We start from the raw sequence: 27086 nt of genomic DNA, 5'->3' as shown, positions 1-27086 counted from the left end.
CGAAGCAAGTAACAGCGAAATCGCCTCGCAGGAGCCGGGTGTTCGCGAACGGCAAACCGCACTTATTCGTTTCAGGTACGACGAATATATAGAAGCGACAGCACGTTCGCGGAGAGAGAGAAATTGCCGGTACCAACCGTGGCCGCGGCGCAACGTGTACAAAAGAAAAGGCGAGCGTAAACGCGCGGCTTAGTTAACGCAAAAAGGGAGAGAGCGGTATAGAGAGAGAAGCCAGGTACTAGATCTGGTACTTACAGTATAGCCGCTTGTACGCCTACTCTAACCCGCAAACCGAGGGCACACGATAGCGGGCTCGCTTCTGCTGCGTATTCGCTTCCGCTGGTCGGCTGACTCGCAATAACGCCTCTCTTCTTTTGTATGCAGCGTACGTAGGCGCGTGTAAGGCTGGATGTCCGCGGTAGGCCTCGGCTCGCCAGAAGGAAGTCGAAGAATGCTCCTGACGACTCGCGCGAGGAACGTTAACTCGTCGATCGTCGAAAACGGACTATATCAATTTTCGAAACTCTCTCTCTCTCCTCGCAAGGAAGCGTCTCTCCGCGAGGTCCGCGCCGCGAGTCGACATCGATTATCGTACGCAAGTCGCGTCGCTTACCAGTTCGCTGACGTCCGTAATGCTGTAACTATTCAAACAATATGATAATTTATAATGATTATTAAATATATTAGTTACTGGCTTCTTGGGGAGAGAGAGACATAACGAATATACAAACGATTCGTTATAGTATTTCATTTTAATCCGATCACGCGCATAACCTACTAAAAACAAACGTTATTAAAAAATGACCTCTACAAAAGTTGCAGGGGACAGAATAGGCCACCACAAAGTGCTTTTTTTAATGGTAACCTCTATTTTTGACCCCGAAATCGTGTAGAGTGGGAAAAATTACATCCAAAATGATATTTCAAGTTCGTATTTGTGACCTGAGAACGTTAATTAAAGGTCAAATGCTCAAAAAACTATATTTTTGTCATACTGATGTCTGTACAATTTATTAATTAAATTAATTAATTCTCTGATTCTACATTATGAATTTGTCCCCTATTTATTATTGAAGTAGATATATTTTTCAGTTAAAAATAATTTTTCATATTGACTTTGACCCCTCCTTATTGTTACATACAGTTTATATAGCACTACTTATTGAATAATTAATCAAATTAAATTTCTTTTGTTTAACATTGTTTTCTTCATGAATTTAATAGTCGCAGAAAAATTATCTCGTTTCTTTTTACTTTGTTATAATCAAAATTTTCACTATGGCTGATTACCCAGCGGCTGAAAGGGTTGTTATTCTATTGGTTCTTGATGAATGTAGGCGTAATTACCGACAAGCTGCTGCTCTTTATCGAAATAGATATCCTGACAGGAGACATCCAAGTCATACAACAATTCGTGGAATTTACCGTAGAGCTCAACAAGGGCGACTAGCACGGGTTAGAGAACGTCGTAATTATAATGAAGAAGATATTCGTGTAATAGTGGTTATGGCAATGGTTCACTTAAATCTTAATATCAGTACCCGTGACATTCAAAGGCAAACTAGTATACCAATGGCTGCTGTTTGGAGAATACTAAGAAATCATCGTTATCATCCATATCATGTCACTTTGACTCAAGCCATCACACCTGCTGATATGAAATTACGTCTACAGTTTTGCTAATGGGCACGACAAATGCCAATGGACACGACAAATGATTGCCAATGATCTAAACTTTTTTCGATACGTAATGTTTTCAGACGAAGTAAACTTTCAAAGCGATGACCAGCTTAATCGACATAATTGTCATTATTGGGCGGATGTTAATCCGCATTGGCACAGGCAGATAGATAATCAAAATCGATGGAGCCTTAACGTATGCTGTGGAATTATTAATGGATACCTTATAGGCCCGTATTTTTTTCATGGAAATACAAATATGCATAATTTTTTACAGTTTCTGAGAGACCATCTTCCAGTACTTCTTGAAGAAGTAGATTTGTACACAAGATTAAGAATGTGGATTCGATTAGATGGAGCTCCTGCACACTACTCTCGAATAATTAGCCAATATCTCAATCAATATTATCATGACAAGTGGATTGGACGCACCGAGCGTGGAGATTTTTGTGTTCGATGGTCACCAAGATCTCCAGATTTCACATCACCTAATTTTGATTTGTGGGGATATTTAAAAGATATTGTTTATGAACACGAACTAACAAGAGAAGACATGATGCAAAGAAATCGACCGCTTATGAAAACATTTCAAGGGCTATATTACTCAAAACAGTAAAACAATTTCAGCAGCGAATACAATTATGTATTCAAGAAATTGGTGGTATCTTTGAAAACCTACGTTGAATTCTCAAGAAAAGTGAGAGACAAAGGGACTTACTCTAATCAAGCACCCCAAAGGGAACACAATCCTATTACGTCCACGTCCTTGTTCCTGAGTGATGCTAATGGTAGGATAACAATTTTACCTTCAAATGACCTTGAATGTCGATAGCAGGGTCTAGGACATTGTCAAGTTGTATATTTTTCCATTTTCGGATCCTTGATAAAAAAAATTTTCTGTTACAACAAGCACTGTGACTTTCAAATGACCTTGCAAAATCGTTTCAAAGACAGTATGGCGTTTTACACAATTACTTTCAAAAGGTATCTTTACAATATTTATTCTACTAAAAAATTTAATAAATCAGTTATTAGAAGGTTTTTTGAGCAGTTGACCTTCAATTAACCTTCTCAGATTATAAATACAAAATTGAAATATCATTATGGATGTAATGTTTCCTGCTCTACATGATTCCGGGGTCAAAAATTGGGGTTTCAATTAAAAAAAGTACTTTGACCTTCAGATGACCTTGAAAATCGAATTAAGGGTCAAAGTTGATGATAGCATTTGGTAGCCCACTCAGTCCCATACAACTTTTTAAAAGTCATTTTTTTGATAACGTTTGTTTTTATTAAGTTATGCGCGTGGTCGGATTAAAATGAAACATCCTGTATGTTGTGGTTATGTAATTTATATATATATTACTCTGTTTAATAGATAAAAAAAGGTCTAGAGCTATTGTAATATCTACGAGATGTGTTCAAAAAATACTCGGAATTTTTAAATTTCGCGAGTCTGGAGAGTCCGATTGTCAAAATTTTTTTTATTGTGTTGGTATGTATGCCCCTAAAGTATGATAAAATTTTCAGCTATATTCACGGTTTACTTTGTCTGCGGTAGTCGCTAATGTTTGACGTGTTTTTATGAGCTCGGCGATTTTCGTTTTTTAAAAGAAATGGATCAAAGAATTTGTATTAAATTTTGCGTAAAAAATGAAATAAAGTGTAACAAAGTGTGTGAAATGTTACAAAAAGCCTATGGTGAGTCTGCTATGAAAAAAAACAAGTGTTTACGAGTGGTATAAGCGTTTCCAAGATGGCCGTGAAGACGTTGAAGATGACGAACGCTCCGGTCGACCCAGCACGTCAACAATCGATGAAAATGTGAAAAAAGTGAAAAAACGGTTCTGAATGATCACCGAATCACAATTAGAGAAGTTACTGATGAAGTTGGCAGATCAATTGGCTCATGTCATAATATTTTTTCAAATGTTTTGGGCATGAAACGGGTGGCAGCAAAATTCATTCCAAAACTAATGAACTTTAACCAAAAAAACAATCGCATGAACATCGCTCAGGAGCTGTTGAACGACGTCAACGACGGTCCAAGTTTGCTTGAAAGGGTCATAACTGGTGATGAAACATGGGTGTACGGTTATGATGTCGAAACCAAAGCACAATCGTCCACCTGGAAGCATTCAACGTCACCAAGAGCGGAAAAAGCACGTCAAGTTCGATCAGATGTGAAGGTTTTGCTTACAGTTTGCTTTGACTGCAGGGGCGTGGTGCATCATGAGTTCTTATCACAAGGTCGTACGGTTAATAAGGAGTATTACCTTGAAATTATGCGACGTTTGCGTGAAGCAATCCGAAAAAAAAGCCCCGATTTACGGAAAAACAATTCATGGCTTTTGCATCACGATAACGCACCTGCTCACTCGTCGTTGCTTGTTCGTAATTTTTTGGCCAAAAACAATACCGTAGTCGTGCCCCAACCTCCATATTCACCACATATGGCCCTGTGACTTTTTCCTGTTCCCAAAGTTGAAGAGACCCATGAAAGGACGGCGTTTTTCCTCGATTGAAGAAATAAAGGCCGAATCGCTGAGAGTGCTCAAGGACATACCAAAAAGTGCATATCAAGAGTGCTTCAAAGATTGGAAAAAACGCTGGCATAAGTGTATTATATCTGGGGGGGATTACTTTGAAGGGGACCACATTGATGTAAACGAAGAAATAAATATTTTTTTGGAAAAACGATAATTCCGGGTACTTTTTGAATACACCTCGTATATCCGGAAATTTAACAAAGTATTGACAATATAAGAAAATGCATTATCAATCAGTGATTGAATATTATCATCGAAAAATTACAAATGTAAAAGTGGATGCAGAAAATTATATTGGCGACATTTTAACAAAAGTTTAGGACAAAACAAATTTTGAAAATTTAGAACAGCATTACGAATGGGTGACAAGTTGTTTGGCATCCATTTAATTAGGTATATTGAAATAAGCAGTAAATTTATTTCATAAAGTACAGAGCATAGCGTTGCGATAAAAGCGCAGAATGCGAGCAGTGCTGAGTTGCCGAATTAGAACTCATCAGATATTATATATAAAAAACTAAACGATTTACGATGTATGACAAATCATCATGTTTCCCGACAATGTTACAGCCTTTAGATAATAAATATTTATACTCATATTATATTCAATATATAATTATTTCCTATACTTTATCAGTTACGAACAAGTTATTATTTTTTAAATAGAAGTTGAAGTAACATTCAATATATATCTGTATATTTTGAATATATATTTATGTATGAATATTGATACTGTGTCGACCACGTATTTTTACCCACCTACAACCAAAATTAGTTAAAAAGCTCAAATCTTTGATTAAAATTATCGTACAAGAACGGGCGGAGACGCGTTCAAAAACTCTTAATAAAATATTTCAAATGATGTAAATGACAAAAAGGATAAACCTTTAATATAAGTTTTGTAAGAGATAGTTTATGATTGAAAATTCTAAAATTTGTTATCTATTTTTAACTTCTCGTCGATTCTTCAAAAATAATCGCAGGAAAATTTGAAAAAAATTATTTTGTAGCTCTTTTCAAGCCCTACCTACAGGGTGTCCCATTTTAAAGGAACCACCCCGAAATTTTCGACGGTTGGCGTTGTACAAAAAAATCGTTGAGACAAGAGTTGTTTGGGACAATGGAGGCAACCTTTCTGTGAAGTCCGATTTGACCTTGAGATTTATTTTCAAGGTCATTTGAAGGTCAAAGTCATTTTTTGTATAGGAACCCATATTTTTGATCCTGGATTCGGAAAGAGTGGAGAATTCTACGTTCAGATAACGTATTATGTGTGGGGTGTAGTTAACCCCTTCCTCGCTTAAGGTCATGTAGGGGTCAAATTTATGATTTTCTTCATCTATGCACAGGGATGATCGGGCAAGGGTAAGGTTAATTGTAATAACCCAATAACTCCAATACCCAATAACTCGATAACCCCAATAACCAAGAAATATTTTATTTTGAATAAGGACCCCCATTTTTTATCCCGGATTCGAAAAGAGCGGGAAATTCTACGTTTAGATAAAGTATTATGTTGGGGGAGCGGTTCACCCCCCCATCCCACCGGGGCAAGGGTGAGGTTAATAAGGTATTAATTACCCAGCCAATGAAGATAAGGTATCGATTACCCGGCTACTGAAGATAAGGTATTGATTACCCAGGCAATGAAGTTAAGGTATCGATTACCCAGCCAATGAAGGCAAGGTATTGATTACCCAGCCAGTGAAGGCAAGGTATCGATTACCCGGCCACTGAGGACAAGGTATTGATTACCCAGCCAGTGAAGGCAAGGTATTGATTACCCAGCCAGTGAAGGCAAGGTATCGATTACCTGGCCACTGAAGACAATGTATTGATTACCCAGCCAGTGAAGGCAAGGTGGGAATGCGCAGCCGATCAAGACAAGACGTTGACTACAGATAGAGTTATGGTCAAGATTGTAACACAAACATTTATCTCATAAGATGTTCAAAAATACCCCCGTTCAAATTTATGCAGTGTTGAATTCTACGTTCAAAATTTTCAACTGTGGACATCAAAACGTGACGCGGAATAGCTCTGCAAGCTTGTATGATGCGTTGCATCATATCTTGCCGTGTTATTGGTTGCTGTGCATAAACAACATTTTTCAAATAGCCCAATAAAAAGAAATCTGGACTTGTCAGATCTGATGATCTTGGACACCACTCAGTAATGTCACTACCAATGCCTATCCATCGTCTTCGGTATCGTTGGTTCAAGAAGTGACGAACCATTAGTGAGCGATGACACGGTGCACCATCCTGTTTAAGCCATAATCGTCTTCTGGTTTCCAAGTCCACATCTTCCAATAATTCTGGTAATTCATTCTACAGGAAATCAAGATATGCTGCGCCGTTGACATTCCCATTGAAAAAATAAGGTCCTATCAGATAACCATTTATTATACCGCACCAAACTACGAGGCTCCATCTATGCTGATTATCAACATGACGTACCCAATGAGGGTTCTGGATACACCAATAATGACTATTATGGCGATTGAGTTGCCCATTACCATACAATATAGCTTCGTCCGAAAACATAACGTATCTGAAAAATTCAGGATCTTCACGAATCCTTGCTTGTGCCCAATTGCAGAATTCGAGTCTGCGGCGGAGATCATCTGGCATCAAAGCTTGAGTCAAAGTTATGTGATACGGATGAAATCTGTACAACCGCAAAAATCTAGTGGCTGTTGATCTTGGTATTCCAGTACGTCTCTGAATTTCACGCAACGAGATATGATGATCCAAATCAACCATTGCTAAAACGACGAGAATTCGTGGATCATCGTTGTTCGGCATCATAATGCAACGACGATTTCTGCGTATTCGGGGTCGACGTTTCTCTCTTTGCTCGATGATTCGGATTTTCATGTGGTACGGGTAGTGAAGCCTCCCTGGGTAATTTTGGCGGTAATACCTTGCCGCAGCACGATATCGGCCTTGACATGCCCCGAGAGACAACGGAATATCAACAATTTCGTTTCTCGAATAATCCGGCATATTCCCTCCTTTTAAGTCGACTAAGAAAATTACAGTTGAACTATCCTGAGAAGGACTGTTGCGTATCACTATTGTCATATACAATACTAAAAAAGTGTTATTAAACAATTTTGTTGAAACTTTGTAGGCTTGTCCGGAATCACACCAGAAAAAAAAAATGGAAATAACATGTTATCCCACAAAATGGAAAATGACACTTCTCATGAAGGCTTTGAATACATGAAGTCGACTTTGAAAATCAACCTGAAGTTTATGCTCAAGGTCACTGTTGTTTGACCCTACAATTTTTTTGGGATATTGGGGTTATTGAATTATTGGGGTTATCGGGTTATTGGATTATTGGGTTATTTTGGGTTATCGAGTTATTGGGTTATTACAATTAACCTTACTCTTGCCCGATCATTCCTGTGCATAGATGAAGAAAATCATAAATTTGACCCCTACATGACCTTAGGCGAGGGGGGGGGGGTTAACCGCACCCCACACATAATATGTTATCTGAACGTAGAATTTTCCGCTCTTTCCGAATCTGGGATCAAAAATATGGGTTCCTATTCAAAAAATAACTTTGACCGTCAAATGACCTTGAAAATGAATCTCAAGGTCAAATCGGATTTCACAGAAAAGTTGCCCCCATTGTCCCAAACTGTTGTCTGAACAATTTTTTTGTACAACGCCAACCGTCGAAAATTTCAGGGTGGTTCCTTTAAAATGGGACACCCTGTATATCACACCGTTGGTATACTCCAGCGCGGAATAGTTCGGTGACAGGTATACATTGACGATAACGACAGTGGCCACCCTCACCCAAACATAGTTCGCCCCGGATCCGCCTGCCGTGACTTGCATAGCTTCGTTTCCGCGTACCCACACCGCCGTCGTGTTTGATTTGCTAGCGAGCCACGATGGCTCGATCTGTCCCTGTATTGTTCTCTTATAACAAGCACGTCTGCGTTCGTCTCCGTCGCAATTTGAGGGAGTAGCATGTGTGCTACGCTACTCCTATTCATATTGCATTGTAGTATCGTCAGGGTCATTTTTTCTGCTTTGTCTTCAGTTCCGTCAGTGCTACTCTATATACGGCGCACCCGCCTGACCCAGGCACGTGGGCCAAGTTCTGTCCTTCTATCCCCTTACAGAGGAAGCAGTCAGTAGTGTTTTTACACTCCTTGTCCACGTGACCCATCTGTCCGCATTTCATGCAGCAGTTCTTTCTATCCGGCCCTTTCAAGTTGAAGCATCTTTGGGGATGAATGCGGAATCGAACGAGACAATTCATCCATCCTATTTTGATGCGTTCTATGCCTATCAGTCTCGTTGCTTCCGTCGTGTCGAACTCGCAAACGGCTCGCGCATTCTCAAATGCGTTTGGCGTAAAGAGATGCACTTTCCGTTCCAAGTCCGTATTTATTTCACGATTTATCGTGGTCGCGATGTTCTGTACCGTCGTGACGAAGTCCAAGTCAGCAAACTCCGCCGTCACCCTGGAAGTTAAGTCTCTTACTGTTGCAGTCTGTTCTAATACGTTCTGAAGTGTCCTTTGGAAGTTCTGTCCTTGCGACTTTTCCAGTCGCATCAATACAGCATCGTCCTTGGTTTTTCTAATCTTCCGAACGTCTACCTTCTCTGTCTTGGGATCTACCTTCTGTCTCATAGTCCGCACGACATCGGTGTACAGTTGTCCTTCCGCCGGCTTAATCAGAATGATCCCGCGCCTGGTTTTCAGGTTGGGACATTACGATCCTCGGCTTCTGTATCCGTCTGTCGTCTTTTGTACCGTCTCGTTATTGGTTTTTTTCTTGTTCCTTTTCTTTTTCTTTTTTACGACGGCGGCTCGGTCTTCTGAAACCTCCGCTCTCATCTCAACATCCTCCGAAGGAGTCTGTTGAGTGGTATGCGTAGTGTACCTCGGTTTCCGACATTCACCCCCGGCAATTGCTGTGTGGCAGCAACGTCTAGGAGCGTTCTCCGTCTTTCGACATCTACCTGATCTGGGCTTGGGGTCTGTTTTAGCCGTCGCCTTTTATGTCCTGGAGTTTCTTCCATTACATTCGCTCGTCTTTCCGTTACGTTCGTCTTTTGTCTGATCTGTCGCATTCGCTTTAGTTCATACATAAAAACTTCTACAGCCTCATGTATCTTAGCCATACCATTCGTAATCACGCGACTCACGTTTTTTTGGACGTTCGTCTTCTCCGTTATTTGTCCTAGGACGCTGTGTATGGTGAGCAGTTGCTTTCGCATCTTACTCTCCACAGCGTCCCAGGATTCTGACGACGTCGACCCTGTCCTTTTTCCTGTCGCAATTACCTGTTCACCAGCCAGGCTTCCTACTGGTATAACGGGGGAACCGGGTAGCTCCAGTGACTCTCCTGAGTCGATGGGCGCAGACGGCACTTTAGTACCTGCAAAATTTTCTGTGAGTTTCATCTCCTTCATTCTACTATGTGTTTTACGTGTTAGTGGTCAGAACTAATTACCATGTTGTAACGGGGAATCTCAGTCGTCCGTTTCGGATAGCTCTCGACTGCCCGCACGAATTATTTAATTGGGGATTCGGGAAGCTAAAACCGTTCCCACGGCTGAATAACGCGCCGAGCACGCGCGTTAATCGTACGCGGACTGTTGTATCCGGGATAGGAGTGACTGTATAGGTAAAAAAAAGGGAGGCGGAGACTAGGTTGAACAGTAATCTTTAATAATAATTATAATAAAAAAAAGAAAATAAAAGAATAAGCAAACGCCAACGCGAAATTAAACAAACCAAGGAACTTAAATCAACTCAAATAATCGGTAATATAAAACAAATGGTTAAAGAAATATAAAATAAGGAAGTACAAAAGAAAAAGAAATTACAAAATAATCAGAACGAACAAATAAAAGAAATACAAAATATAAGAAGAAAACTATAAAATAAAATAAAATTACAAATCAAAGAAAATTTGAATATAAAGAAAAAGGTTACAAAGAAAATAAAGACGACCCGATGTATAATAGCAACGACCGCCCGAACACAATAAACGCGACCTCGCAATCGGCAGAGCTGCCGAACTGCGAGGTGTCCGTCTGGCGCTTTGGATGACAGAGAGAGAGAAAGAGAACACCGCACCAACCTTGCCCGGGTCGACTTAGAGCTCCTATCACGTCCTCGTCCCCGCAGATTCCACAAGTAGGCACTCTGGAAAGAGAAGAAACAAAGACGGCGGCTAAATGAAAATCCCCTGTTGCTCCGTGGATCCTTTCTCGCCAATCTCACTGCTCCGGTCGGTGTTGTTAGTCGTGTACTTGTCGTTCCCGTTGTTGTTACCGTATTTACTACTGTTGTTATCACTGTTATTACTGTTGTGTTTACTACTGTTGTTATCGCCGTTATTACTGTTGTGTTTGCTACTGTTATTATCGCTGTTATTACTGTTATGTCTGCTACTGTTGTTATCGTTGTTATTGCTGCTGTGTTGGTTAGTACGTGGCTGCGTACGTGTATGTGTGTACGTGTTGGTGTGTATGTATCCGTGCACGTGTGTATGTATCCGTCGGCGTTCCGCCTCACGCTGCAGACCGGCGACGGAAACTCACTCTCAAAATGGCCACGCGCGCATACTTCCGCGTCACTTCGCCGGTTGCCACGTGTACCGGTGCCGATCCAGTCGCCTCCACGAACGATCTCCTCGAACACAATTTTCGCGCACCGGCCACGTGTCTCCAAACCAAAAACGCAAACCGTCGGCGAGGGCGCGGGAACTCACAGATTACAAACAAAACTTGGTAGAGAAAACCGTGTGCGCGCGGTGGCCCGTGCGGCAGCTCAGCAGTTACTGCTCGTTCCTGCCTCAAGCCAGCGAGATGCGCGCGCAGGTCTGCCGGCGCCTCGCCAGCTTGCGCTTATCTTCTGTCTCTATCTCTCTCTCTCCTTCGCTGTGCTCTCTGTGTCGGCTCTCGTTCTCCCCAATTCACTGCCGTCGCCGTCGCACCTCAAGAACAGAACAGAGAAAGAAACAAAGCAATGAGAGTGTGCTTAACTAATGTACACTCCCAGCCCGTCAGAGTGCACGGGGAAAAGGCGAGAGCCCGACGGAGAGCAACGGTCGAGCCGTGATTCTCTGTCACAATGTATAGTTTGTCCTGCAATCTTTCCTGAGTAGACCCCCTGACCGAGCGTGCCTAGAGTCCGGTGGCCTCGACCGTTCCTACCCCCGTCCCTGCAGCAAGGGCCCTTCCGATGGCTAATCGGCATTACTACAGACAGAGAGATTTGTCGCTTATTAGGGGCTTTACCATTGTGTAGGGCGAGCCTCCTATGTCGGCTAAGCTGGGTCCGATCCCTTCCAACTACTGGCGGCCCAGGAGTGCGAGACTGGTTTTACAATTGTACCCTCCAGAGTCGGCACACACATTCTAGGGTAAACTCTCTCGTGATTGCTCTCGCCATCGTCTGGTAAAGTTCTGCTTTATGTCTGATCGACTAATCCGTCATTCCTCTGGTTTCACATTCATTCGGGAGATGCCCATTTATAGAGCTCCCTCATTCATAACCCGCTTGGGAAAAATTCCCGTTTAAAGGGTTCCATCTCATTTGTAAGCGATACCGGTTTATAGGGCCCCTCATTCATGCTCCCAGAGAATTTTTGAACAGTCAATCAGATGTGTAGGTTGTGTCTGATGAGTAGTTGTGTAGAGCCTTACCGCCTACCACTATCGGCTGCTGTAGCCAGTGCTTTCGTTAGCCGTCTCTATTATAGCGCTGCTGCAGAGAGCATCGACCCGATATTGACGTTTCCAGCGGGCGCGACATGGACGCCGTAAGTTAGCGTTTCCCTATTGTGGATGTGATCCACACAATAGAGCACCTACCAAGATATTCTATTTTACTTGTATAATAATACGTAATAATAATTACAATGCTTGGAAAAATTTTCTTCTATCACATTTTGTATTTCATTATCGCGTATAGTATGTCTACTATCATAAAAAAAATATCAACAAAACAGCGATGGAACGATCAAATAAATTTTCGACTTAGCACGCTCAACAGCATCAGAATAGATACATGTATTGTAATGGTTCAGTCTGATTTGTCCCTTTTCCTACTGCAAAAATAGCAACCCGTCGTGCGCGAAAAAACTAAAGAAAAGCGGTAATTGAGCGAAGGCACTCTTCTCACATACATGTAAAGGTGTTAGGGCAATTCGGCGTAAACAAGACCATATAAGGAGCGTGACGTCACGAACGTGGGAAATTTATTGTTTACAATGCAAAATCGACAATTGCAAAATTTTTTCTACTGAGCAAAAGCATTTTTTAGTCAAGTTTGATGCGCTGATCTTGAATTTCATGTTATTATAGTCATCAAATATGTATTTGTTAGTTTAATTTAATTTACAAGCTAATAATTGCTAATTCGAATATGCAATTGCGTGCATAACGTATTGAAACAGAGAAGCAAGAATTTGGACACTTTGATAACTAATTTTTGACTGAGTTATCAATAAATAAAAAATTTATAATTTATTTAAACAATTTAAATTGCGTTGCTAGATAGCGATTCGACTGTATATATCTGTAAAACTTAATGATAATGATTGTACCAATTTGCTGATTTTTAAATGGCTAAAAGAGAAATTTACAAATTCGTTTTTTAATTATTATTCAAAATTGGATAGTTAAAGTAATCGTTTTTATTTTGAATAATGTTCCACTAATCACAAGCGATTTTTTTATGTAAAAATTTTCTGTAAATTTATTGTAAATTTTGTTATTTGAATATCAAAATTATATCACTTATAACTTTCAAAGGCGAATTTTCCTCGAGAAACGATTTATGTTAAAAAATATGTTATTTCATACTTAATTGTTTAAATCATCAAATTTCAATTTCGATCGAGCCATTTTACGACAAAACATGTACAAAGTTTATGTCAATTTCAAAAACAGCGTTGTAGGGGCTACTAAGCGTAGAAACGAGCCTATTTCGCAAGTATAAATTCGCTCGTTGCTGCGGCAAGAGGATTCACTATCCTACCTTGCTTAGCAGTGCGAGCATTGAATCGAAATAAAGACTCAGCAATTTCCTGAGACTAATTTTATTATTCAGTGGTTATCCTGCTAATTCCTTTCCTTACGATATCTAAGCGCTCAACTCATAAGACTCTCTCTCTTCTATGAGAAAAGGTAGCCTTAGATATCTCCTCTCTATAAAATTATTAATTGCTAAAAAATAGAATGGAGTGTTTGTGGCGGCACTGTCGGGCTTCTCCCCGATAGATACAACTATAGTCAGTTAGATTTCAAAACGGTTCATCGAAACAGCTAATATTGTGTTTGCTATTCGGTGAATTTTGAAATTTCAGTACTTCTAATCTAATCTATGCGTGTCAACTTCTTGCTACTCTCGGAAACGTGATTACAATTATAACAGAAAGAGTCCGAACTATTTATGACTAACGCGAGATAGAATCAAACGTTACAGTATGTAATAATTTACATGTGACAAAGTCCAGTTAACTATAATTTTCATAACAATATTGAATATTTTTTTCATCGAAATGTCCATAATATCAGTTTTAAATATCCTTGACATTCTTGCAACTAATTTGTCCAGTCTTGTTTCTTTAATAGTTTTCCACTCCGTTTACAAGATTTCTTACAAATCGGTTGAGAAACTTGGGTGACACTTTCTCACAGCTCGATTGAGTTCATCCTACAATAATTTTATAGGGTTTAAGTCGGGTTATTGAGATGGCCATTGCATAACTTTCATCTCATTTTATTTTTCTAAATTTAGCAAATAATTTTTACACAATTTTGAAGTATGCTTGAGATCATTTCCTATTGGAATTCAAACTACAGTCCAACCAATAGTTGTCTTCTGTCGCAATAATTTTTCTTGTTGGCTTTCGATTTCTATTTTCTACGTTGCCTGTTGCACAGAATTTTATAATCTGCTGTATGCTAATCAACTTTCAACATTTTGGCAATTGCATGACTGCTTATTTAAAGTTCATGAAGTGCAATGAACTTATAACGCTCACAAGAAGACAAAGGCTATAGCGGATTAACAATGTTAAAATTGTCTAAAAGTGAATCGTTATCAGCCATTCGAAAAAGTATATCTGAAAGCTCTTTCACCTAAATTTTCAGACCCCTAGGTGTCAATGAGTGCCGCAAGTGTAAAAACGTGTTTCTTTGAAAATAATTTCTCCTGTTTTACTGTTTGCTCTAAAAATCCTGAAAAAATTCATAGATATCAGATTTTCTGCTACAAAATAGCCTGATTTTTTTCACATTTTTGAATATAAATCGGAATCAGAAAAAAATTATTGAAATTTTCAATGACTTTTTAGGTTATGAAAGTCATATTCCACTAACATCTAAACAATCATTTTTCATGTATTTTTTGTCGTACTTTCGAACGCACGTATTTAAATTATCATATTTTGACCGGAACATGCTCAGTAATTGGAAAAATCGTTATTTTTCGCGTTTTTCCCATGTTTTTAGCACGTAACCTCAAAATTAGATACTTCACTAGGTACTAAAATACCTAAAAATACTCTAGGACTCCTTTCTTTTATGCAAGAATACCAAAAAGTAGTCTAGATGTTTTTTCCAACTTCTACAAGTTCATAAAGTCAAGTATTACTCCCCTGTGACTGCAAAAAGACTATTCAGCGAACTTCAAATACAGAATAACTTCGTATCATTTTGAAATTATTAATTATTATAATGAAGTAATATCCTAAAAAATGAAGTGAGCAAGAGCCTACAGTTCGTCATCCATTTGCGCAGTCGCATGCGTGTCGTAGAATACTGCTATAGCCGATTGAATTATTATTCAACGTAGCACTTATAGGTCTTATTATTTATGTACCTAAACCTTATTAATACTTTAATAATATTTAGTTTCCACTTATCATTTTCCAAATTGATATTTTGTTTATCATCCATTAATTCAGCCAGATAACAGACGGCATGTCCGAATTACATATAATGTTAGTTTAGTCGTAGTAGTAGATCGTCTAAATCATCTGGCTGTCGCAACTTCTGATACCAAATTATTTTTATCTTGATTACATTTCAGCATTCTTTCAAGAATTATGACTTACGATCCATTTTCATCGTTATCACTGTTTATCGCTGTTTAAACGCTTTCCAAAGCGGTTCTTAAGAAAACATGTAATTCTACAATATGCGCCAGCTTTTGGTAAAAGCTTGTTATCCAACTGCTGGTGAAGAAGCTTATATTTTTTCCGAAAATATCGTGAACGGCCTCTACTACCCATCTCAATTTTGTAACATAACGACATTCATTTGATTCAGATGTTGCCAAGTTGGGCCTTTTCCCTTTCAAGGCGAGCATAAGAACCCTATAACCAAGACTTTCAAAAGAAGGTACCACATCTCTAAAATCCCTATCCACAATACAAACATCACCTTCTCTCATGATAGTTCTTACACCATTCGCATCTTGATTCGTAAAAATCTGAGACTTTTATTTCGTTATCTATTTCAAAAATAGACGAAATAAAATTATTCGATGATTCAGTCTCTAGTTTGAATAAAAATATAACCAAAGCTTGTGTAATGTCCCTAGAATGCGATGATTTCATGGAAACTAACAATTTACTCAACTCTTGTAATTTATTAATAAAGAGACTTGTAAAAAAAATAATTGTTTCTCGATAAGCTCTGATGATTTAATTTTATCTAAGAATGTTTGCGACGTTAAGTCTGATATTTCATATAGAAATAAACATATTTCATCTGCAGTTAAAAAACTTGTGTTACAGTATACTTTGTAACGGGGTAGATTAGCTGGTACAAAACAGATCTCTTCTCATCTCTGAGCTCTGAGCTTTTGCCATCGCGGTCATCGTACGTATCAAATGAATGAATGGTCGGACTAGTCTATAGTCGAACGTATCCAAAAAAATTCCGCAGGACCTCAGAGAAAAAATCTGTACCAATGCACTTGACAGTCACTCTTCTCAGTTTTACCTATCACTTTACAGACTTCATTTAAACAAGTTAATCTTCTTAATTAATCCATCTATTCTTAGTACAACCGTTCAAGAAGCGCACAGAACTCGGGAGAATGACCGCATAAATGATTGGTCTAGCTCTTTGCAATTACAGAGAAGTAATATTTAACTTTAAGAACTTTTAGGAGTTGGGAAAAATTACTAGACTGCTTTTTGGTGTTCTTGCATACAGAAAATGAGTCCTAGAGTACTTTTAGGTGTTTTAGTACCTTGTGAAGTATCTAATTTTGAGGTTACGTGCTAAAAACATGGGAAAAACGCGAAAAATAACGATTTTTCCAATTATTGAGCATGTTCCGGTCAAAATATGATAATTTAAATACGTGCGTTCGAAAGTACGACAAAAAATTCATGAAAAATGATTGTTTAGATGTTAGTGGAATATGATCTTCATAACCTACACAGTCATTGAAAATTTCAATAATTTTTTCTGATTCCGATTTATATCCAAAAATGTGAAAAAAAATTAGGCTATGTTGTAACAGAAAATCTGATATCCATGAATTTTTTCAGACTTTTTAGAGCAAACAGTAAAGCAGGAGAAATTATTTTCAAAGAAACACGTTTTTTACGATTGTGGCACTCATGATACCTAGGGGTCTGAAAATTTAGGTGAAAGAGCTTTCAAATATACTCTTTCGAATGGCTCATCGAATGACGATTCACCGATAACGATTCACTCTTAGGCAATTTTAACATTGTTGATCTGCTATAGCCTTTCTTCTTTTTACCATCATGATTATATAATACAACAAGAATCATTAAACCTGTAGAGTTCGCTATTTTTGCTGTAAGTACGGTTATAATTACATGTACGTGAATACTTTGACGAGAGTGGAGGCATTACGTTATATGTTTTTAAAAAAAATCTGAAAAACCAATGCACGAGGGTCATTAGAAAATTCCGTGCAAAGTCAGAGAGATGGCTCTACTAGTGCGTATCAAGGTTATTTTTAGTTAGTGGCATATCTTGGAAGAGCACACACCAAGTTTCAGCCAGATCGGCCAATTACTTTGCGTTTTACATTTGTTTCAATCAAAGAAATCGATTGGTTGTAAAAAAATGGACGAAAAAGAATTTCCTGTATTGATTAAAGGCAAAATGCCTCAAGAGATTAAACAGAAGCTTGATAAACATTATGGCGATTGTGCACCTTCGATTAGAATGGTTTATAAGTGGTTTCAAAATTTTTGGAGTGGCCATATGAGCACAAAAGACGCTGAACGTTCTGGACGCCCTGTTGAGGTCACCACTTCAGAAATCATTGATAAAATCCATGATATGGTGATGGCTGACAGAAGAGTGAAGGTGCGTGAGATTGCTAGTACTGTAGGCATCTCGAGCGAACGGATACATAATATTTTGTACCAACATTTGGACATGAAAAAGCTATCCGCTAGATGGGTGCCGCGATTGCTCACGATTGACCAAAAACGAGATCGTGTGAAGTGTTGCAAGAATGGTTTGCAGCTGTTCCAGCAAAATCCGCAAGACTTTAAGCGTCGTTTCATCACTGTAGATGAAACATGGATACATCACTACACTCCTGAGACCAAAGAATAGTCTAAACAATGGGTTACCAAGGGGGAATCTGCTCCGAAAAAGGCGAAGACAATTCCTTCGGCCGGGAAGGTTATGGCGACTGTCTTTTGGGATTCGCAAAGAATAATCTTCATCGACTATCTGGAAAAGGGTAAAACCATTACAGGCGAATATTATTCATCGTTATTGGATCGTTTGAAAACCGAGTTGCTAGAGAAACGTCCACGATTGGCCCACAAAAAAGTCCTCTTCCACCACGACAATGCGCCAGCTCACGCCTCAGCAGTTGTGGCCGCAAAACTGATGGAGATAGGGCTCTAACTCGTTTCACATCCCCCCTATTCTCCAGACTTGGCTGTGTCGGACTACTATTTGTTCCCTAATATGAAAAAATGGCTGGCGGGGAAAAAATTTTATTCAAACGAGGAGGTGATTGCAGAAACGAATGCCTATTTTACAGACTTGGACAAATCCTATTATTTGGAAGGGATTAACAAACTAGAGCAGCGTTGGATGAAGTGTATAAGCCTAAAAGGAGACTATGTTGAAAAATAAAAAAGATTTATTAAAAAAAATCAAGCAGTTTTTATTTTTTCACGGACTTTTCAAACGACCCTCGTATTCTACGTAAAAAAAATTAACTTTTTTTTCAAACATTTTTTTTCATTACTTGATTGTACAGAGATTTGAAAAATTGAAAAAAAATATTACTTTGCGGGAAAAATGCTCATACATATGTTGGAATTGAGGAAAATAACTTATAGCCGATCAATTTAGATAATGTTTGGAAAGAGCTACAAAATGGTCATTTTCAAATTTTCTTTTTCTATTGCGGTTATTTTTCAAGAATCGGCGAGGGGTTGAATATGGATAAAAACTTTGTAACGGAGAATGGCGGCATGGCCGTCGTGCTGCCGTCGGGTTTTCTCCGAGACCCTTGCACTGTGCCAAGATGCGAATATGTGCGTGTAGAGCACACATTCATACTTGGTTTTCTTTGTCGAGGTACGACACAAAAACAAACGGCGAAGAAAGGCCAAGCGGTATAGGAGAAGAATAGAAAAGAGAAAGAGAGACAGAAGAAAGAAGAAAGAAGAAGAGATCACGAACTACGCGTGCACCCTCATGCTCACTTTTCGGCAGTATTCACTGATATATAGCTGATATACGTGGGCTCTTTTCCTCCGACATTTTTCGCAGTTTTCCTCGCAACCTCAACGACGAGTATTGTTTTTAGAAACGCGTCCAATGCGCGGTAGTTGTATCGGGTGGGTCGCGCCCAGCCACTAAATTAAATTAGTGAGCACTTTAAAGTTTTATATCTCCACTTAGGGTAATTGTAAAAAACCCTGTGGATACTCATTTTGTAAGGTTTTATATTATCTATCAAGTGCCGTAAATTACATGCCTGTTTTTTAATTTTTCTTCCAAAACTATGACGTCAGAAGTAAAAAATGAAATTGATTTTTTTTGCCAACTTTGATGCGATATAATTTAAATGGAAGTGATGGGATGTAAAATCTGTCTTAGTGTGTATGATTGTGAAATTGGTCAAAAAAGAGCGTATCCTTGTATGTATTTACCTCCTGGATAATATGTCTAGTATTATCGATCGAATTTCTTTTGAGACGCACCTCTAAGTCGATGAAAGGGATTTAAAGATTATAATTAACAGGCAAATTGGTAGCATGCTTAGCTAAGGGATCAATATTTTCATTTTCCTCTATAACCGAGTGAGTTAGTATCCAAATGAGTTGAAGTTTACTAATGCGGAAGCTTTTATTTTTAAATTCAAATATATTTTTCTTCATCTCAAAGATGTATGAATTTACTTTTATACTAGGATTTATACGTTGAAGAGATAACAACGCACTCAGAAAATCAGTAAAAATGTTTACATTTGAGGTGGAATAGTTAAGAACGATGTTGACAGCTTCATTGAATGCTATGCATTCAGCTGTGGAAATAAATGCTTCATTATGAAGATTTTGTGTTAGTCTAATATTATGTCCCTCACACAACACTGCTTACGCTACCGACTAACCCCCGTCTATCTTAATTCAGTTTGTTAATATTGCATAAGCTTTGTCTTTAATTAAGCGCAGATTAACTAGTGTATCAGTATTAGCACCCTTCTCAAGTAAAGTGCCAAATTCCATGTCGATGGCTATAGAGTTAAATATAATTTCATGTTTACAGAGGTAAATATTGTATCAACTATTAGTATAAATGGGATGATCAACGAAATTCAAGTTTTTGATACATTGAACAAGTAGCCTTCGGCTATTTTTAAGTTTACTATATTTTTTATGAGTTTTATTGTGAATGCGGCGTATGTTACGATGAGCTAGTAAGCTGAAATTGGAAATGACTTCGTTGATATAGTTATTACACAAAAAATAGTTCTCTTTTCAATGAACCGAAGCTTGGATTCAGATAGAAGTATATTGGTGGGAAATAGCACTAAGGTGATAGCCTAAAGCGAACCTTATGGCTGCGTACTGAATTTTTTTGAAGCTGTTCAGATTGTGTTGTTATACTGGGATAGTAAACACAGCAACCATGATCAATAATTGAACGTACATAGCTTTTGTACGAGTATAACATGAGTAAGGTTTCAGGACTAGATCCCCAGGAAACGCCTCTCAGAAATGTAACAATATTATTAGTTTTGAGTGTCTTCTGGACAATAGCATTGATGTGATCCTTGAAGGTAAGACGATAGTCTTATACCGAGAAACCTATACCGAGAAATCTTACGGATTCACTAGATAATATTTCATTATTTTTAACGGTGATGGAAGAATCTCCAGGTTTGATACCTGTTTGGTTAAAGTGTAAAAATATTATTTTAAGTGGCGCAAGAACTAATTTAATTTCTTTCAGGTTGTCGTAGATAATGTAAATGGTTTTTTCTGAGAGTCTTTTACACGATGAAATTAGGCGTCTTTTACAATATATTGCAATGTCGTTTCTACTCTCACGGATTTTGGAATTCGGTTACAAATAGTAGATATATAAATACAAAATAGGAGAGGACTAAGAATTCCACCCTGGGTGACGCCCATGCTAACGATTCTATAACTCTCACCAAGGGTTTCTGTGTGTACAATTCTTTCCCAGGTTATATGTTGAATAAATTTAATAAATATAATTGGTCAACCTGTATCAGCGAATTTTTTTAAAAGAATTTCTACATTGAAATTATCAAAAGTACCTTCTATGTCCATAAACGCCGCAAAAACATCCCTTCGTTCAGAAAATGCCTCCTCGACTTCCAATGTTAATTCGATTAGATTATGAATGGTGGATTGACCTTTTCTAAAGCCAGTTTGATAATCAGAAAGAATGGGGAATTTCTTAATCACGACGTTATTCTCTCAGTAACTTCAATTATGTAATTTCTTATCATACCCATCACTTGATATTAGTTGCTTTCAATAACTTATGCCTTTTTAGGCTAAGAATCCAGAACTGAGATTATCTGTCACTTTGTCAAAACAAGAAAATTCATTTGAATCAATTACTTATTTTGAAAAATTATTATCATGTATATATACATTTATAAACTATATAGCTAATATACACACAAACAGACAGACGTACAGATAAACACACACACACGCACATGCACACAGAGACACACATTCACTGCAGGCGGCCGTATCCGGTACGAACCCATTTAACAACCAAACGTACAGAGCATGTTTGGTTGATAAATGGGTCCATACGCGTGAACAGCTCCTCCTAGTGTAATAGCCCTATTACAATAGGCGGACGCACGTGAGGGGATTCAACATACTGGAGGATGATTCACCTTCCAATGGAACTTTCACTCACCACATGGGGCGTAAGTTAGCTAAACGAATAGTAGTTTTGCTTTAACACGTAAGGTATGGTTTTGACAGTACATGTTTGAGGCAGCCCGTTCAATAGTATCGACAGTGTTTTTAATAAAAGACTTGAAAAACGAAAAAGTTATTTATTATACTTAATATATTATAAACTGTGTGTAGTTGCGTCGTATGACTCATTTACCAACCGATTGTTTCCGATATTTAAAAACCCTCATACAGCCTTGCCAAAAATAAAAATTTTTTAAGCATCAGCAGCATAACGAGCGACTTCACACCGGAAAAGAAAGGTTTGCATCGCGGGATATAAAAGCCTTAGCGCTCGTTACACTCGCTCGTCTCGATTTGCCTCGGCTCTTATACAATCCTACGCTGACATTTTTTACTTTAGTGTAATGGCACTCGATATGCTGCTGACGCATAAATAACACATGTATATACAGTGTTAATATATATTGCTTCACAATCAATGTAACTTTGTTATTTATTCAATATTTAATACAGCTCCGATCTTTGATAAGTCAGCAAATGAAAAAAACATTAATTCAAAATTATTGTGCAAATCTGCTTTTCTTAATAAAAATTAAAGATACAAAACTTTGTAGTATGCAAGTCTATATCAAACTATCCAAAAATTAGATACTTTCTCGATGATAGTCTAGCGAACTATAAGGGATCAATAATCACGTACGGTTATGTAGTTAAGGGACATGGTGACACTTGTATATAGAAGCCTTTTTCGGAGCATTTTCATACATGATAATCACTCGGTGTTAAAACATATATAAATACAAGATAATATTCATCTGATATATCTAACATAAATATATCATTTCGTCAAAGAATGCGTATCAAAGGACGTCGTAATTAAAATATTTTCATCAAAACAGTAGTTAGTTGATATATTGTTAAATCTATTGTCATTTAACTTGAATTAAAAAATGATTGTCGAAATATTCAATATAAATTAAAACCGAATTATCAGAGTCAAATGCAATCTCAACATTTTTGATGCAGTGTGAAACAAGATAGATCAAGAAAATCTAGTATATAGTCCACATCTATCCTTACACTGATGACAGGTATACCTTTAATTTGGTTGAAGGAAAAGTGTAATTATGCGTCTTTATTGATGCGCGTACATACGTATGTCATATGTATACTGAGTTTACTTGGTGGTGCTAATGACACTTTGCGGAATGCTTATTTGACTTGCGATATCTTTTGCATTTCTTTGACAGAAATCTTTAGTTCTACATATTGTCTGCACTTACCATTTGCTCTACTCACACTGAAATTAGTTCTGAAATTATTAAGCCTAATCCTTGAAATCTCTATAGAAGCCAAAATTGGATGAATAACTATTACCTTTGGATATATCAACGATAAACTAAATTGCACACATTTATAAATTTTACAGTAAAATAATAACTAGACAGTGACATACAATTTTATGTGTATTTTTTCAGAGAAAATATGCCGTCTCATTTCAAAGTAAAAGAATACTGCCCTCTTGTATTCAGAAATTTAAGAGAAAGATTTAGTATAGATGATCAAGATTATAAAGAATCAATGACAAGGTATTACTTTAGTTTCTTTTATTTATCAAAAATAACTCTGTGTACGTGTGTGTGTGTGCGTGCCCGCAAAAAGGGGCTTTGCCCCCTCTGCATTGTTTCGCTCTCTAACTTCTCATTTCTCAATGTAATATATAATTTAATTATTTTTAACTACATTGTACAATGCAAATTAAACAAAAATTTATCATTGGCATTTGATGATACGATCACTCTGAAGTTATTTTCCCTTAATTCCTCCACAAATCTTCTATTTTGAAAAATGTTAAACCTAATATGAAAATATGTCTTTTATATTCGAGATTTCGCTAATAATGTGAACAGTTCATTTCTATTTCCATCATATATAATATATAATAAAATGTGTCGGTATATTCGATATACCCAACGCTCTCACACTTAATAAAAAAAAAGTAAAAAAAATGATATTTTTTATATTACCAGTTAAATTTACTTTGAAGATTAGAGGAAAGACAATATGATTCATAACATTGGAATCTTCCAATTCGTAATACAGTTTTACAAATACAAAATGGGATATTTTATTACTAATAACATTGTCTTTTTAAAAAGTTATTATCAACCCAATAACTTCAATAATCCAATCGGATTATACAGAAACCAAGATATTGGTTCAATACAGCACCGGCGGCAGCAATGCCGCTAAATTAAATTATAATACATATATACCTATGTGTGGGGGGGAGGACTTTTTTGGATTCAGCGATTTTTGACGAACACTGGATTCAGATGATTTTTATATTAAGCTTGAAACCTTTTTAGATAACTTTTCACAAATGCTCGATTTAAAGGACTTCTAAAATAGGCCTTAAACAGTTTCAAATTTTGAAAAATACACTATACAGACGACTTCTATATTATGCCTGGAACCTTTTTAAATGACTTTTTACATAGACTCGATTTAAACGACTTCTATATGAAGTCTGATACCATATATCTGTCAATTGAATCAGTATATTTGTTAATTGAATATTTCGGTTCTTCAGTCGTCTGATTTGGCGATAGTCAAGTTATATTTGCGATTATATGCTATGATATATTTTTCATGATATCGGCCTGATCCATAAATTTCAGTTTGCCTCTTAAAACATGCATAATCTTGTAACGTCGAGAACAGGTCAGAGCGACAAAATTTAAATTTTTATGTGAGGGGAATTCTCTCAATTAGAGTAATGGCTAATTAAAGTCTGATCTTGTTCTTGGTGACGCGCGTTACCCTTATGGGTTTAGCCCTTTATAGCCTTCTTTTTATGTTTTATCTTATAAAAGAGATGGTAAATCGACTGTCGAGAGAACTCAGTATTCTACTTTGAAAGACTGCGGAAGTCTCAGTATCACTTATTTTGAGTAATAAATATTTAAATTAAATTTCTACGAATCATTTATTATAAATTATAAGTCTTACACCTACTCCATATAGCTACGATACATCCCTGGCTTCTGCGGTACAAGCTTCAGGACGAGTTACTTTACAGGTAATTTTATTTAACTGTTACCTTTCTGATCGGTGCTTTAGTTTGATTGCCAGTATGATCTAGTTTAGTCTCATACTCGTGGTAAAGCGCTTACGCGTTAAGAGAAAGGAGACAGTCACGGTTAAGTAACTATTGTCAATTCGCGGTCGTTGCATGAGACGTAACAACCCTCCGGGACCCCTCTGGGTATTATTTTTTAACGAAAAACAGGGTTAGGCAAAATTATTTTTTCTCTCTTTAGACATGGCTACGAGGGTTGATTCAAGAGACAAACGATATATGGAAGCACTAATTATTTTAAAAATACATAGGAAAAGTAGATGCTAATTTTATAACTAGTAGAGAACCAACGTTATTGAAATGTATAAAATTTCTGCACGCTCGTCAGGATGTAGGTTTGAAAATAGAGGACAACAAACAACAACAACTAGATAAATTAATAAAAATTTTAGAACATTATTATATAGATGGAGAGTTAATAAGGAATACGAGTACATGTGAAGATCCACTTTTACTACTTATTGTAGAAGAATTAACAAAACGCAATATAAGCCCGAAAGAAATTTCAGAAGCAGTGAATTGTACTGACAAAGTAGTACAATTTAAAAATAAATTTGAATCAATAATTGTGTCAACCGCGGAAATAACAGACGACAAGTCAAGAAAATTTTTCCAATCTTTGGCAAACTTGACAATTGACGATGATAACGACGACGAAATATATAAAACAAGAAACGAAACTCCTGTTACGAATCAGAAAAACATAAAATTTTCAATACCAAATTTTAATGAAAAAAGTGATCAAACAATACAAATACCGATAATCAAATTATGACATCGCAAGATAGTAATAGTTGTACAAAATGAACAATAAACTGCAAAACTTACGCTGGAGTAGTCGAAAATCAAGTAAGGATTTGTAACAATTTTGATACACTTGCGAGAAGAGCTACCAATAATAAAGAAAGCAATGAAGATTTAGAGACAGGTCTTAAGGCGGATAAAAACTATGTTAATCGAGTTAGAGGGGATGGTTCCGAAAACAATCATTCAAATAAAATTGGAGTAAATTTGCGAAAAGTCGAAACTTGTAAATTGTGACATAAAAAATCTGAAATTTGTAATTTCGAAATTGGGCCAAAAAAGGATAGTGAAGTTAAAATTTGTAAACCTGAAATCTGTACATCTGAAATTAGTAATTCAAATGTTGAAAATTGTAAGAAAAACTCAAAAATTAGAAAAAAACCAAAGTTCATACTCAGTTTATTCATACAAAGCATACAAAGAATGCGGGAGTGCACGCCCAAGTTCCGTGAAAGCTAATTCATTATTTACTCAGAACAATAAAATAAGTAGGGCTGAACAAAGCCATAAAGAAGGCACACTCGATAAAAATTTTGCAGATGATAAATTTCACCCCACGAAATTGTCAATGATAAAAAGTAATGTGGGTATACAGTCATACTATAATACGAAAATTAGAGAAATTAGTAGCAAGGATCGCAGGAGCGTATACAGGGTGTCCAAAAAGTTCCGGGACGTCCTAGTAAGTTCTGAGATATAACTATTTCCGAGGAGATTAAGGTCATTCCTGTAGTAACTTTGAACGAGGAATCCAGTGGTGACCTTGGTTTTGACCTTGAGCTTGACCTTCAAGGTCATTAAAAGGTCATTTTTTTTTTTCAAATGGGAACCCCTATTTTTCACAACGGTAATCGAAAGAGCGGGAAATTTTACGTCCACAACGGTATTTTAAAATTTTTTTTCATGGCCTTGAGAAGGTCGATTTAAGGTCAAATGCTTGAAGAACTGCCTAAAAGCGTTTTTTTAATTTTTAAGATATCGAAAAATGACCTCTACAAAATTTGTTCAGAACAGAGTGGGCCACCCAATGCACCAAAAACCTTTGACCTTTAACCTCATTTTGAAGGTCATTTCAAGGTCGAAGTGTTTTTTGTAATGGAAACCCCTATTTTTGACCCCGGATTCGCACATAGCGCGAAATCAGAAAGAATCATTCAAAACGCAGTGCATGGAAAAAACTTATCCGGCAAAAAAACTGTACCTATATCTCTGCTTGCTCCTCATTTAAAACAACTTGACTTTCGGTTTGGATAACCCGTTACATTATTATTCAAACAATCAAAGGTGACCTTGAAATAACCTTAAAATGATCTTGAAGGTCAAATATAAGGTCACTGTAACATGCTCCCAGTAGAATTTAATAAATTTAGCTCGAAACATTTTGTAAATGTTTCGCGAATAATATTGGATCTAAATTTCACATGACCTTAGCGATGAACGTCGTGGATCAATCGAAACTCAACATAATACCTTATCC

At 37.2% G+C, this 27086-nt stretch overlaps 1 protein-coding gene across 2 annotated transcripts in view; it reads left to right on the top strand.

Moving 5' to 3' along the window:
* The window catches only part of LOC131668500 (phosphatidylinositol 5-phosphate 4-kinase type-2 alpha), a 681877-nt gene that overhangs the window by 225151 nt on the left and 429640 nt on the right, over window positions 1–27086 (top strand). The window contains exon 3 of one of the 2 annotated variants that reach the window (XM_058942732.1): window positions 23142–23252. The exons of the other annotated variant lie outside the window; for it this stretch is intronic. Within the exon in view, the coding sequence (XP_058798715.1) occupies window positions 23142–23252 (111 nt within the window). The remainder of the gene's footprint in view (window positions 1–23141; window positions 23253–27086) is intronic. 2 annotated transcript variants of the gene reach the window in all.

This window comes from Phymastichus coffea, unplaced genomic scaffold (assembly GCF_024137745.1).
Source record: "Phymastichus coffea isolate CEN01 unplaced genomic scaffold, Cenicafe_Pcof_1.1 PCOF00006, whole genome shotgun sequence".
In the NCBI taxonomy this organism is placed as follows: Eukaryota; Metazoa; Arthropoda; class Insecta; order Hymenoptera; family Eulophidae; genus Phymastichus; species Phymastichus coffea.
The sequence above is the reverse complement of the archived record's forward strand: the minus strand, read 5'-3'. Positions and strand labels throughout refer to the sequence as shown.